The 14,991-nt window shown below is 47.8% G+C and overlaps 1 protein-coding gene across 4 annotated transcripts; it reads right to left on the bottom strand.

Moving 5' to 3' along the window:
- Positions 1–5,613: 5,613 nt before the first annotated feature.
- On the bottom strand, positions 5,614–12,351 carry LOC149456000 (uncharacterized). 4 transcript variants are annotated; one of them, XM_089685568.1, is made up of 7 exons: positions 12,203–12,351; positions 9,013–9,155; positions 8,799–8,896; positions 8,430–8,624; positions 8,124–8,309; positions 7,787–7,928; positions 5,614–7,560 (listed from the first exon to the last, which is right to left on the bottom strand). In XM_089685568.1, exons 2-7 carry the CDS (start codon positions 9,044–9,046, stop codon positions 5,918–5,920), a joined length of 2,298 nt encoding a protein of 765 aa, XP_089541694.1. In that variant the 5' UTR covers positions 9,047–9,155; positions 12,203–12,351; the 3' UTR covers positions 5,614–5,917. The 4 variants fall into 4 exon arrangements, with proteins under 4 accessions (XP_089541694.1, XP_089541691.1, XP_089541695.1 ...); XM_089685565.1 differs by having other exon boundaries at positions 8,430–8,896; XM_089685569.1 differs by lacking the exon at positions 8,430–8,624.
- Positions 12,352–14,991: the final 2,640 nt, after the last annotated feature.

Here is a 14,991-nt window from a genome sequence, read left to right as displayed (position 1 = left end):
CTCTGTTATGATACTGTAAGGGACCGCCCAGCGGTACTACTAGCACTCCACTGAATAGGCGTCCCCAGCGCACGGAGTCTAAGTCCCAGGGTGCTTGTTCACCAGAGCCCCTGATGGTGGGGATGGACTTGGAGCTCCCTGAGACCAGGTCGTGGCTACTGGGTGCGCCCGTCAGTGGTAGCAGTATGCGCAAGGGGCTCCCACGGGGAAGAGTCTGATGTGAGGAGGTCAGAAGACCCCGCTGCACGGGATGGATGGATGGATGAGCAAGGTCAGACGGGCCGGGTCGGTAACAGAGAGGGCGGCAAGGTACAAGGCAGCGGGCATAGAATGGTCGGGTCACACGCCAGGTCAGCAACAGCAGGTCAAATCCAATAGGGGGCATTCAGGAGAGAGGTCAGGCAAAGCAAGGGTCAGAATAGGAGAAACAGCAAGGTCAGGTACAATCCGGGTCAATAACTTACAGGGTACAGGTTCACAGGATTCAGGATGCAGGAAAGGCCAGAAGGCACTGAATGACAGCTCAGGGTCGTTTAAATATCCCGCCCTGCGCTGCCATTGGTGCCCAGCGGGCGGCCGCGGCTTCTACTGCGCATGCGCGAACTCGAACGCCGCGGCCGGCCCGGAACCAGTGCTCGAGTCCCTGCGCCGGGCGGCATACTGCGCCTGCGCCGGGACCAACGCGGCGGGGATCGAGGGGATCCCTGACAGATACCTTCTAAAATGATATGATAAACTATGATGTTTGAATCCCTTCTTTATGTTCCTAATATGTTCTCCCAATCTGGTGGCAAGTTTCCTAGTTGTTCTCCCTATATACTGGAGCTTGCAGGAGCACTCCAGCAGATAGGTCACATGCGTACTATCACATGATATGAATTTATTAATCTTATGGGATCCTCCATTATAACAGGATTGAAAATCCTTTATTTGCTTCTTTTTATCCCCTTTCAGGGTTCTACAAGCCAAACACCTCCCACACTTGAAAAAACCAGCCCTATCCAAAAAAGTAACCAATTTCTTAGGTACATCTGGAACATTTTTAACAAGTCTAGACCTTAAAGTAGTCGGTTTCCTATATATAAACAAGGGTTTACTAGGTAACACTTTCCCAAGGGTTTCATCCCTCATCAAAATAGACCAATATTTTTTAAATATGTTTTCAACTAATTTGTAATGCTTAGAATATCCTGTGATAAAAGCCACATCCCCCAACTTATTTTTACTTTCTTTTTTCTTAAGAAGTTCATCTCTACTAATCTTTTTAACCTGTTCTAATGAAACAGCCAAATTATCTTCTCCATAACCTTTCTCCCTAAACCTTTGCAATAACACCCCCCTCTGAAAATCCTCCCTCATTGGAGGGTAGCCATATTCCTGAGGTGCTAGGTTGCCCCAATTGTTAAAAGGCTCAAACCTGTTATATACTGGCACATTATATTTTGGTGTCCCATTTTGTCCCTTATTTTTTATAGGGGATTTTCTTTTATCCTGAGGGGATTTATTTTTGTTTTTGACCGTAGGTGATTTCCCTGTCGTCCTCTCATTTCCTGTTCCTGGTGAGGAGCTCCTAGATTCACTATTAATACTTGTAACATCTTCCTGCTATTTATAAACATTATTATTTTTATAATCCTGCATATCCCGATAGTATTTCTTAATTTTCTTTTTCTGTGTATCTTCATCCACTTTTTTAACATATTCCTGAATTTGTTTAACCTTATCTCCAAACTCACTGGAATTATTGAAAGGTGTCATTTTATCTTTTAATTCTTGAATTTTCTCATCCAATAATTTAAGTTTCCTTTTCCTTCTCTGTACAATAAGTTCCATTAATTTCATTTCCACATTGTAAAGAAAACCATTCCTCATCCAATTCCTTACTCATCAAACCATCATTGGGTCCCACCTCCCACCTTAACCTTCTAGGCGTGATCCCCTCTTTTATATATTTTTCAAGGGTGACTACATCCCACCATGCTCTAATTTGTTTGTCCAATGAATTCTTAAGGTGCCTAAAATCTTTAGTTAAATCCATATGCTCATAATTCTGTGAAAAAACATCCTCTAACACGGAAGAACCAAATGAAAATTATAATTTAATTTGTTTTATTTTTGTCACGGGACTGTAATTATATACATATATTGTTTGGGATTTTTTTGATTTTTTGTCACTTGATTTTTTTTTGTCACTGGACTTATGATTCTAATGTTTATATATTTTTAATATATCAATTTATTTATATATAATTTATTATATATATCTTTATCAGCACAGTTATGTTTTTTTAAAGCTGAGTAATGTAATTGACCATGTGGGTTTGCGCTGGTTTTCATTGTTAAAAGTTTTTTTTGGTCTTTTGTACCTGTGCACAGCAGCATCCCACGGGGATTTGTGTGGTAAATAGGAAGTCCTGAGCGCTGAGGTTTTGTTTTCTTTACATTAAGAATCGTTACCCACTCCCTCTCATTCCCAAGTTATTTCAGAGGTTTCGGACAGCCCGAGTGTTGACAAAACTAGATTTACGAGGGGCCTACAATTTAGTTCACACTAGGGAAGGTGAGTGGAAGACCGCTTTTAGAACGCGCTTTGGACATTTCGAGTACCTAGTGATGCCATTTGGATTATGCAACGCCCCTGCGACATTTCAACACTTCGTGAATGACTTCTTCAGGAAATATCTTGATCTCTTTTTGATCGCCTACCTGGACGACATCTTGATTTTCTCCAACTCATTGGAACTCCACCGAGACCATGTTAAGAGGGTACTGACTACGCTGAAGACGCGTGGCCTGTACGCTAAGGCGGAAAAGTGTGAGTTCGAGAAGCAGTCCATCCAGTTTCTTGGGCTCATAATCTCCACTGAAGGAATCTCCATGGATCCTCAGAAAATCTCCGCCATCTTGGATTGGCCTGCATCTACTGAAAAGAAAGGGGTCCAAAGATTTGTGGGCTTTGCCAACTTCTATCGGAAGTTTATCATGGGCTTTTCAACCATTATTGCCCCCATTACCCAACTCACTTGTCAGCATACACGTTTTCTCTGGGGCCAGGAAGCACAAATACCCTTTGAGCAATTAAAAAAGACATTTACATCTGCTCCTGTGTTACAACATCCAGAACCAACACTTCCCTTCATCCTGGAGGTGGACCCAACGGAGGTGGCCAAAGGAGCCATGCTCTTGCAACATCGAGGCCCAAAAGCTCAGCTCCAGTAGCCTTTTGTTCTAGGAAACTAAGCCAAGCTGAAAGGCACTACGACATAGGCAACAGGGAACTTCTGGTGATCAAAATGGCATTCGAAGAATGGAGGTACCTTTTGGAAGGAGCTAGTCACCCGATTATGATCATCACAGATCATAAGAATCTGGAATATTTAAGATCCGCCAAGTGCCTAAGACCCCGGCAAGCTAGATGGGCCTTATATTTCTCCAGGTTCAACTTTCACATCACCTACCGCCCAGGATCCAAAAATGGGAAGGCAGATGCTCTATCCCGTATGTTCCCGGATTCAGTTGAACCTTCCCCCAACCCCCCCCCCCCCCCCACGATACCATCCTGTCTGCCCAAAATTTTTTGTTGATCCAGCCCAGTCTGAAGCTTTCGATTGAACAGGCCTCTGCATGGTTTGCTGAACCCGAACAGGACTCGTTAAGGAGGCAGGATGGCTTTCTTTGGCACCAGGGTAAGATCTTTGTACCTCAGGAGGTAAGATCCCAAGTTTTCAAGACATTCCACGACCATCAACTTGCTGGTCACTTCGGAGCCCGAAAAACAGTGGAACTGATCCAGCGATCCATTTGGTGGCCCAACGTAAGTCAGGACTGCAGAGCCTACGTAAAATCCTGCAGTGTGTCTACGCAGCAAGGTAGACAAAACCAAGGCATGGGGGTTACTGAGGCCCCTGCCCATCCCTAATCGCCCCTGGGAAATGATCGCAGTGGATTTCATTGTGGACTTGAGGGGTTTACTACCATCCTAGTAGTGATAGATCGGCTATCCAAAATGGCCCACTTCCTGCCAATGATGGGCACTCCATCTGCGCCTGAGACAGCACATGCCTTCATCAAGGAGATTGTGAGGCTACATGGACTGCCCAGCAATATCTTGTGAGACTGAGGGGTGCAATTTACCTCCAGGTTCTGGGGAGCCCTCTGCAATGCCCTGAAAGTGGAACTCTGCCTATCATCGGCCTACCACCCTCAGAGTAATGGGCAAACGGAGCGAACCAACCAGACGTTAGAGCAATATCTACGATGTTTCTCCGCCTTTTCCCAGGATGATTGGGCATCTCCACTCCCATTGGAGGAACCTGCCTACAATAATTCCGTCCATTCAGCTACGAATCAGTCACTTTTGTGGGCCAATTATGGATTCCACCCTTCGTGCCTACTGAATAGCATACTTGAAACCTCTACCTGCAGTACAGTGCTGAGGAAACATACTGTTGTGTGGGATGTCCCGTTGTGTGCGATGCCTCATTGTGTGCAATGCCCCGTTGTATACGATGCCTCGTTGTGTGCGATGCCTCGTTGTGTGCGATGCCTCGTTGTGTGCGATGCCCCATTGTGTGCGTTACCTCCTTATGTGCAATGCCCTGTTGTGTGCGATACCTCATTATGTGCAATGTCCCGTTGTGTGCGATACCTCATTGTGTGCGATGCCCCGTTGTGTGCGATGCCTCAATGTGTGTGATGCCTCATTGTGTGCAATACCTCATTATGTGCGATGCCCCGTTGTATACGATGCCCCGTTGTGTGCGATACCTCATTATGTGCAATGCCCTGTTGTGTGCGATACCTCATTGTGTGCGATGCCCCGTTGTGTGCGATGCCCTGTTGTGTGCGATACCTCGTTGTGTGCGATACCTCATTATGTGGGATGCCCCGTTGTATACGATGCCCCGTTGTGTGCGATGCCTCGTTGTGTGCGATACCTCATTATGTGAGATGCCCCGTTGTGTGCGGTGCCCCGTTGTATACAATGCCCCGTTGTGTGCGATGGCTCGTTGTGTGCGATGCCCCGTTGTGTGCGATGCCCCACTGTGTGCGGTGCCCCGTCGTGTGCGATGCCCCGTCGTGTGCGATGCCCCATTGTGTGCGATGCCCCGCTGTGTGCGATGCCCCGTTGTGAGTTGCCCCGTCGTGTGCGATGCCTCATTGTGTGCGATGCCCCGTTGTGTGAGTTGCCCCATGGTGTGCGATACCTTGTCGTGTGCGATGCCCCGTCGCGTGCGATACCTCATTGTGTGCGATGCCTTGTCGTGTGCGATGCCTCCTTGTGTGCGATGCCCCATTGTGTGCGATACCCCGATGCCCTGTTGTGTGTGATTCCTACTAGCACATTATGCAATTATTTTGCAGGGAATTTTTTGGGGGGAGGGGCAGAGACTTACTACCACTTTAACTATAACCACCATTTTATTTCCTTCCCCATCTAGTGGCCAGAATGTGCTATTACTACCACCGCCTCACATTTTTGGACACTATATGGGGCCCATGATCAGAAATTTGTCATGACTGGAGACGTGCCGTCACATTCGTTTAACTATTTTTTTCAAAAACAGACCTCAGCATCTATGAAATTTCCCACCACAAAATGCACTCAGCCAATGACAGGTGAGGACGTCATTTTTATTCTTCTCCTGTCATCAATGGCCAACCCGGTCCCACACTTCATCCACGTCTTTGGTGACCTCTGACCTCCTTATGAACGGTTTTTTTCCATGATGAAGATCAGCCATGGAGTATATCTGAAGTGTATATCAGGGGGTGCTTCTGCCCCACATGAGAGCTGGGATGTCCAGCAACATTCATCTAGAAGATATTTCCCGCACTCAAGGCACTAATACACCTCCAGGGTTGTGTGGGACCCCTGATGTACAGGAAGACAGGACTTCAGTGAGGAACATATCCCTCACTCAGGAGAGGAACGTGGCTTCTCCCTCGTGTGCAATTTCTGATGTTTGTAAAGACCAAAATTCCTTGAAAAACATTTCCCGCACTCAGGACAGGAATACGGCTTCTCTCCTGTGTGAGTCCTCTGATGTCTTTGAAGATCAGACTTCTCTGAAAAACATTTCCCGCACTCAGAACAGGAATACGGCTTCTCCCCTGTGTGAGATCTCTGATGTCTGCAAAGACTGGACTTCTCTGAAAAACATTTCCCGCACTCAGGACAGGAATACGGCTTCTCCCCCGTGTGCGATCTCTGATGCTGGGAAATATTGGACTTCTCTGAAAAACATTTCCCGAACTCAGCACAGGTATACGATTTCTCCCCCGTGTGAGATCTCTGATGTTTTCTAAGATCATGCTTCTTTGGAAAACATTTCCCGCACTCAGGACAGAAATATGGTTTCTCCCCCGTGTGAGATCTCTGATGTTGAGAAAGGTAGGACTTTACTGAAAAACATTTCCCGCACTCAGAACAGGAATACGGCCTTTCCCCGGTGTGAGATCTCTGATGTATGATAAGTTCTGATTTTTGTTGAAAACATTTCCCACACTCAGTACAAGAATGCGGCTTCTCTCCTGCGTGCCATCTCTGATGTCTGGTATAAGAGGATTTGGCTGAAAAACATTTCCCACACTTAGAACAGGAGTACGGATTTTCACCTGTGTGAGTCCATTGATGTGTGACCAGGTGTGATTTTTTAACAAAACTTTTCCCGCACTCAGAACAAAAATACGTTTCTTTCTTGTGCACTTTCTGATGACTACAAAGATGTGACTTAACTGAAAAACATTTCCCGCACTCCGGACAGGAATATGGCTTCTCACCTGTGTGAGTTCTTTTATGTACATTAAGAGTGCGTTTAAAACTGAAACACTTCCCACACTCAGGGCAGGAAAACGGCTTCTCCCCCGTGTGAGATCTTTGATGTGAGGTTAGATGACCCTTATCTGAAAAACATTTCCCACACTCAGAACAGGAATATGGTTTTTCCCCCGTGTGAGATCTCTGATGTATGTTAAGATGTGACTTATTTGAAAAACATTTCCCGCACTCATGACAGGAATATGGCTTCTCACCCGTGTGAGACCGTTGATGCACGATAAGATTGCTTTTCAAACGAAAACACTTCCCGCACTCAGTACAGGAAAATCTCTTCTCTGTTGGAAGGACGGCCCCGTCCAGCACAGTCGGAGGTTCCTCAGGCCAGGAATACGGCTTCTCCTGCATGTGAGTTCTTTTATGCGCATTAAGATTGCTTTTCGAATTGAAACATTTCCCGCACTTAGGACAGGAATACGTCTTCTCACCTTTGTGAGATCTCCTATGCACATTAAAATCAGATCGATAACGGAAACACTTCCCGCACTCAGCACAGGAGAAGCTCTTCCCTGCTGGAAGGCCGGCCCGGTCCCGCACAGTCTGAGGTTCCTCAGGATACGAGGAATCCGATGGTCCATCTACACTGGGTGGTGCCGGATGGACATTGGAGGGAGCTGGGTTTTCTCCTGGACTATACTGTGTGATGTCCTCATCTTCTACTTTCCAGTCTGGAGACAAAGTGAGACAATCCTCGGAGGTTTTCCTCATCTCCCGACCATGGACTAAAATACAAAGATAAAGAGGATTACTAGACAGGAGCTGATTGGTTCCCCCAAACCAGGACTCCGCCCACATCAGGCAGCTTGGTCTCTGAGGAGCTTACAAGGTGAATGGTTCCTCTTGAGCTCCAGGCTCTTGTCAGACAGAGAGATCCAATGAGAACTTTATCATCTGGACCAATCAGTGAGCAGTATGGGTGGAGGAATGGATTTAGTGTTCATGACCCACCTGTGCTGATCTCTGTAGGAGTGTCCTCCTCTATAAATGTCCCCATTATTCCATCCTCCTCCATAGACTGCTGATCATCCCTCACATACGCCTCTTCTTCTTCTGATTTCACCTCAAATTCTATATCGATTGGATCTCCACTCTAAACCAAAGATAGAAAATATTGTATATTAAATATTGTAAGGTCTATAGATCTTCTCCATGATCTCACTCCATGGTGCTCCGTCCCACCTACCTGATGATGGTGAGGGATGGTGTGACCTTCCTGTGTGGAATCCCGGGAATACAGAGGACAGGGACATCTCTCCGGTGGGTTCCCATGACTGGATCAACCTACCTGATGATGCTGAGGGATGATGTGATCTTCCTGGGTGGAATCCCGGGAATACAGAGGGCGGGGACATCTCTCTGGTGGGTTCCTGGTATTAGGTGGCTCTATCATATCCTTGTGTCCTTTTGAAAACTCCGCCATCACTCCATACTCCTCATCCTCCTCTTTATACTCTTCTTTGACATCAAACATCTACATCAAGAGAAGGAGAGAAAATATTATCTGTAAGATAGAAGATTTATTGTGACATCACATAGAAAATCCACACATCGTCTCCATGAGTCCATGTTCTAGATTCTCCGTCCCACCAACCTTGTAATGGTGAGGGATGGTGTGACCTTCCTGTGTGGAATCCCGGGAATACAGAGGACGGGGACATCTCTCTGGTGGATTCCTGTAGCTGGATGACTCCACCATGGTGTCCTGGTACAGATCTTTGGCTTCTTCTGGAATCTCTGACTTCTCCATCACCCCATGCTCTTCTTTGATCTCTTCTTTAATATTGACCTTTGTGGAAAACCGGGAATACAGAGGATGGGGACATTTCTCTGGTGGGTTCCCATGACTGGATCCATCTACCTGATGATGGTGAGGGATGGTGTGACCTTCCTGTGTGGAATCCCGGGAATACAGAGGACGGGGACATCTCTCTGGTGGGTTCCCATGACTTGATCCACCTACCTGATGATGGTGAGGGATGGTGTGACCTTCCTGTGTGGATTCCCGGGAATACAGAGGATGGGGACATCTCTCTGGTGGGTTCCCATGAATGGATTCATCTGTAGGAAACACACACACTGACTGAATCCATTGTTTCTATGTGTTTATCAGATGAAGGGGGATCTAGGTGGACCCTCCGTACTGCTCTCTCCTTTCCAATAAAGTCTCCTCTTACCTGGTGATGTGAGGGGCGGCTGATTGTCCATCATGACGTCCTTGTAGAGGTCTTTGTGTCCTTCTAAATACTCCCACTCTAGAATCTTCTTCTTTCTGTGATGTCAAATGGTCTCCAGACATCTCAGGAAGAAAGTTCTAGATCTGACCACAAATAAAAAAAATTAAAGGACATTCCCAGAATCCTCCTCACTATTCAGGTCATAAAGCCCCACTTCAGGCTGAGGTATAATTTGCCCACACAGGACCACCACACTACATGGGATAAAAGCTTGTTTCAGGCATTGTGACATCATTACATATAATGGAGGAACATCAGTCTTGCCTTCCAAGAGAGGCTGCCAAGCGCCCCCCCCATCCTAACAGCAGTATTGGGAAAAAAGACACCAGAAGAGGGTGGAGGGACATTGGGAGGAGGAGATGTGAGGTCAGTGTGATGTCATAGGATTCTCTGACTCTGGTTGCAGGACATTGGGAGGAGGAGCTGTGAGGTCAGTGTGATGTCATAGGATTCTCTGACTCTGGTTGGAGGGACATTGAGAGGAGGAGCTGTGAGGTCAGTGTGATGTCATGGGATTCTCTGACTCTGGTTGGAGGGACATTGGGAGGAGGAGCTGAGGGGGGCGCTCTGTGAGGTTTTTGTACACAGAATCATTCCTCCCGGGTGCGTCCCACCTCTCCTAGACTGGAAGATGAACGTTGTGTTTGGGCTTTGCCAGGACACATGGTATTCCTGTGATCTGGAGCAATCATCCCAACCAATGGCCACTACTCAGTACTAATCCCAACCAATGGCCACTACTCCGTACTCATCCCGACCAATGGTCACTACGCTGTACTCATCCCAACCAATGGTCACTACTCCATACTAATCCCAACCAATGGTCACTACTCTATACTCATCCCAACCAATGGCCACTACTCAGTACTAATCCCAACCAATGGCCACTACTCCGTACTCATCCCAACCAATGGCCACTACTCCGTACTCATCCCGACCAATGGTCACTACGCTGTACTCATCCCAACCAATGGTCACTACTCCATACTAATCCCAACCAATGGTCACTACTCTATACTCATCCCAACCAATGGCCACTACTCCATACTCATCCCAACCAATGGCCACTACTCCGTACTCATCCCAACCAATGGCCTCTACTCCGTACTCATCCCAACCAATGGCCACTACTCCTACTACTTCCTCCTGCCGGTGACCTCTCTAGTGATAGATCTATATAGAGGAATCAGGACCTTCTTCCTCCTGCCGGTGACCCCTCTAGTGATAGGATCTATATAGAGGAATCAGGACCTCCTTCCTCCTGCCGGAGACCCCTCCAGTGATATAAAGATCTATATAGAGGAATCGGGACCTCCTTCCTCCCGCCGGTGACCCCTCTAGTGATATAAAGATCTATATAGAGGAATCGGGACCTCCTTCCTCCTGACGGTGACCCCTCTAGTGATAGGATCTATATAGAGGAATCGGGACCTCCTTCCTCCTGCTGGTGACCCCTCTAGTGATAGGATCTATATAGAGGAATCGGGACCTCCTTCCTCCTGCCCGTTACCCCTCTAGTGATAGATCTATATAGAGGAATCAGAACCTCCTTCCTCCCACCGGTGACCCCTCTAGTGATATAAAGATCTATATAGAGGAATCGGGACCTCCTTCCTCCTGACGGTGACCCCTCTAGTGATAGGATCTATATAGAGGAATCGGGACCTCCTTCCTCCTGCTGGTGACCCCTCTAGTGATAGGATCTATATAGAGGAATCGGGACCTCCTTCCTCCTGCCCGTTACCCCTCTAGTGATAGATCTATATAGAGGAATCAGAACCTCCTTCCTCCCACCGGTGACCCCTCTAGTGATATAAAGATCTATATTGAGGAATCAGGACTTCCTTCCTCCCGCCGGTGACTAGTGATATATAGATCTATTTAGAGGAATCGGGACCTCCTTCCTCCTGCCGGTGGCCCCTCTAGTGATAGGATCTATATAGAGGAATTGGGACCTCCTTCCTCCTGCTGGTGATCCTCTAGTGATATAAAGATCTATATAGAGGAATCAGGACCTCCTTCCTCCTGCCGGAGACCCCTCCAGTGATATAAAGATCTATATAGAGGAATCGGGACCTCCTTCCTCCCGCCGGTGACCCCTCTAGTGATATAAAGATCTATATAGAGGAATCGGGACCTCCTTCCTCCTGACGGTGACCCCTCTAGTGATAGGATCTATATAGAGGAATCGGGACCTCCTTCCTCCTGCTGGTGACTCCTCTAGTGATAGGATCTATATAGAGGAATCGGGACCTCCTTCCTCCTGCCCGTTACCCCTCTAGTGATATAAAGATCTATATAGAGGAATCGGGACCTCCTTCCTCCTGACGGTGACCCCTCTAGTGATAGGATCTATATAGAGGAATCGGGACCTCCTTCCTCCTGCTGGTGACCCCTCTAGTGATAGGATCTATATAGAGGAATCGGGACCTCCTTCCTCCTGCCCGTTACCCCTCTAGTGATAGATCTATATAGAGGAATCAGAACCTCCTTCCTCCCACCGGTGACCCCTCTAGTGATATAAAGATCTATATTGAGGAATCAGGACTTCCTTCCTCCCGCCGGTGACTAGTGATATATAGATCTATATAGAGGAATCGGGACCTCCTTCCTCCTGCCGGTGGCCCCTCTAGTGATAGGATCTATATAGAGGAATCGGGACCTCCTTCCTCCTGCTGGTGATCCCTCTAGTGATAGATCTATATAGAGGAATCAGGACCTCCTTCCTCCTGCCGGTGACCCCTCTAGTGATAGGATCTATATAGAGGAATCAGGACCTCCTTCCTCCTGCCGGTGACCCCTCTAGTGATACAAAGGTCTATATAGAGGAATGGGGATGGTGGTGGATCTCCAGGAGTTGGCTGAAAGGGTTAACATGGCCCCAGCCATTACTGATAATTGGGCTCACCTTCCCTATGTATAGACGGTTGCATCGTTCCCGCTGGGAGCCATGATTAGGCGCTGAGGTTACCATGATACATGTGAACCTGTTCCCCCCCAATAAAGCAGATTTATGCATTGTGCCCCCTCCCAGAATTTCCTTGGATCTACGGATCTCCAACCAGTCAGGACTGAAGGAAGCATTGTCCAGGCAAGAGGAGAAGGAAGGCAGAGAGAGAGACGGGCCTACCTGGAACCGACGCACAGAGAGGCAGGAAGTGCGGCCCAACCGGCTATTCAGCTCTCTGCCTTTGTTTACTTGGTTGCTAGGTGACGAATGGGGAGGTTGCTGGGCGACAGCTGGGGAGGTTGGATCCCGCCCCCAGAAGACAATAATGAGTTGACACAGCATGGGGGAAAACAAGGCATGCCCCCACAGTGTCCAACCACTGAGGCCGGTAGAATATGCACCGGTCACTCGAAGAATCGCCATTTCCTACGGCGTTTTGTTTACCAGTTTTACATTTTTTTTCGTGCTAGAAATGACTTTGAATCCCCCAAACATGTAAACTTTCTTTTCAGCAGAGACTCGAAATGGCGATCGTTACCATTTTTTAAATGTCACGCGGTACTTGCGTGGCGGTTTTTCAACAGCATTTTTTTTTGTGGAAAAAATACAGTTTAGTGAATTTAAAAATAGAAAAAGAAACACATTCACCCCCATTTTTTTTTTTTTGTAAAATACGAAAGAGAATGTTATGGTGGGAAAATAGATACCCGACATGTCGTGCTTTATTTGTGTGCACGCTCGTGGCATGGCAACAAACTACGGTACTTAAAATCCAGGAAATATATATGACTGCCTAGTCCAGCTTTTCTCAGCCAGGGGTCCTCCAAAAACTTCTAGGGGTTCCTTCAGCAATGAACAATTTCTGTCTCTCAGTAACAACTGACATCAATGATCTGTAAGGGGGGCAGTCTTCCCACTGATGACCATGTAAGAATGTCCTTCCACTGACCACTGATATAAGGGGGTCCTTCTCCCATCGGTCACCAATGTAAGGGACCACAACACTGACCACTGATATAAGGGGGTCCTTCTCCCATCGGTCACCAATGTAAGGGACCAATACACTGACCACTGATATAAGGGGGTCCTTCCCCCATTTGTTACCAATGTAAGGGACCACAACAATGATATAAGGGGGTCCTTCTCCCATTTGTCACCAATGTAAGGGACCACTACACTGACCAATGATATAAGGGGGTCCTTCTACCTTCGGTCACCAATGTAATGGACCACTACACTGACCACTGATATAAGGGGGTCCTTCTCCCATCGGTCACCAATGTAAGGGACCACTACACTGACCATTGATATAAGGGGGTCCTTCTCCCATCGGTCACCAATGTAAGGGACCACTACACTGACCATTGATATAAGGGGGTCCTTTTCCCATTGGTCACCAATGTAAGGGACCACTACAGTGGCCACTGATATAAGGGGGTTCTTCTCCCATCGGTCACCAATGTAAGGGACCACTACACTGCCCACTGATATAAGGGGGTCCTTCTCCCATCGGTCACCAAATGTAAGGGGCCACTACACTGACCACTGATATAAGGGGGTCCTTCTCCAATCAGTCACCAATGTAAGGGACCACTACACTGACCACTGATATAAGGGGGTCCTTCTCCCATCAGTCACCAATTAGAACCCCATAAATGGTCCACTTGGAATGATCTCTGGGTTTGTACAGAACGTGGCCTGTTTGGGGGGGTGAGCTAGTGTCTGAACTATTGGGGTTCTCAGCTGAGTTGAACCTCCAGTTGCAGTATTACTACCGATGCAAAACGTGGCAGCTTCCCACTCAGGCTGGATGATAGGGAGCCAACGGCTGCAGACGCCCCGACACCCGGTGATGGATCCCCCTCCCCCCGGCCCATTCAGCTGTCAACTGCAGATTGCCAGGTAACAGGTAAATGTACACAAACTGGGACCCCAAAAATTCAGACTAGACCCTTCAAGTCTGGTATAAATGTTAGAAGACCAAACCCAATGCAAAAGGAGTTCGGATAACCTGGGCTGTGTAGGACATACTTCTGACCCCTGCACTCTGTAACCTGGGCTGTATATGACATACTTCTGACCCCTGCACTCTGTAACCTGGGCTGTATAGGACGTACTTCTGACCCCTGCACTCTTTAACCTGGGGTTTATAGGATATACTTCTGACCCCTGCACTCAGTAACCTAGGCTGTATAGGACATACTTCTGACCCCTGCACTCTGTAATCTGGGCTTTATAGGACATACTTCTGACCCCTGCACTCTGTAACCTGGGCTGTATAGGACATATTCCAGACCACCACACTTTATACTTCAGGCCATTAATGATATCGTCCTAACCATCACACTCTGTACAGGAACCGTCATCTACCGTATCCCGACCATCCCCCAACTGGAGGACAGGAACCGTCGTTTACCGTATCCCGACCATCCCCCAACTGGAGGAGGACAGGAGCCGTCTTCTACCGTATCCCAACATCCCCCAACTGGAGGAGGACAGGAACCGTCCTCTACTGTATCCCGACCAACCCCAACTGGAGGAGGACAGGAACCGTCGTCTACCGTATCCCGACCATCCCCCAGCTGGAGGACAGGAACCGTCATCTACCGTATCCCAACCATCCCCCAACTGGAGGACAGGAACCGTCATCTACCATATCCCAACCATTCCCCAACTGGAGAACAGGAACCGTCATCTACCGTATCCCGACCATCCCCCAACTGGAGGAGGACAGGAACCGTCATCTACCGTATCCTGACCAACCCCAACTGGAGGAGGACAGGAACCGTCATCTACCGTATCCCGACCAACCCCAACTGGAGGAGGACAGGAACCGTCGTCTACCGTATCCCGACCATCCCCCAACTGGAGGAGGACAGGAACCGTCGCCTACCATATCCCGTCCATCCCCCAACTGGAGGACCGGAACTGTCATCTACCATATTCCAACCATCCCCCAACTGGAGAAC

The sequence above is a fragment of the Staurois parvus genome, unplaced genomic scaffold (genome assembly GCF_062004578.1).
Source record: "Staurois parvus isolate SC_StPar_1 unplaced genomic scaffold, SC_StPar_1.0 ptg000380l, whole genome shotgun sequence".
NCBI lineage: Eukaryota > Metazoa > Chordata > Amphibia > Anura > Ranidae > Staurois > Staurois parvus.
The sequence above is the reverse complement of the archived record's forward strand: the minus strand, read 5'-3'. Positions and strand labels throughout refer to the sequence as shown.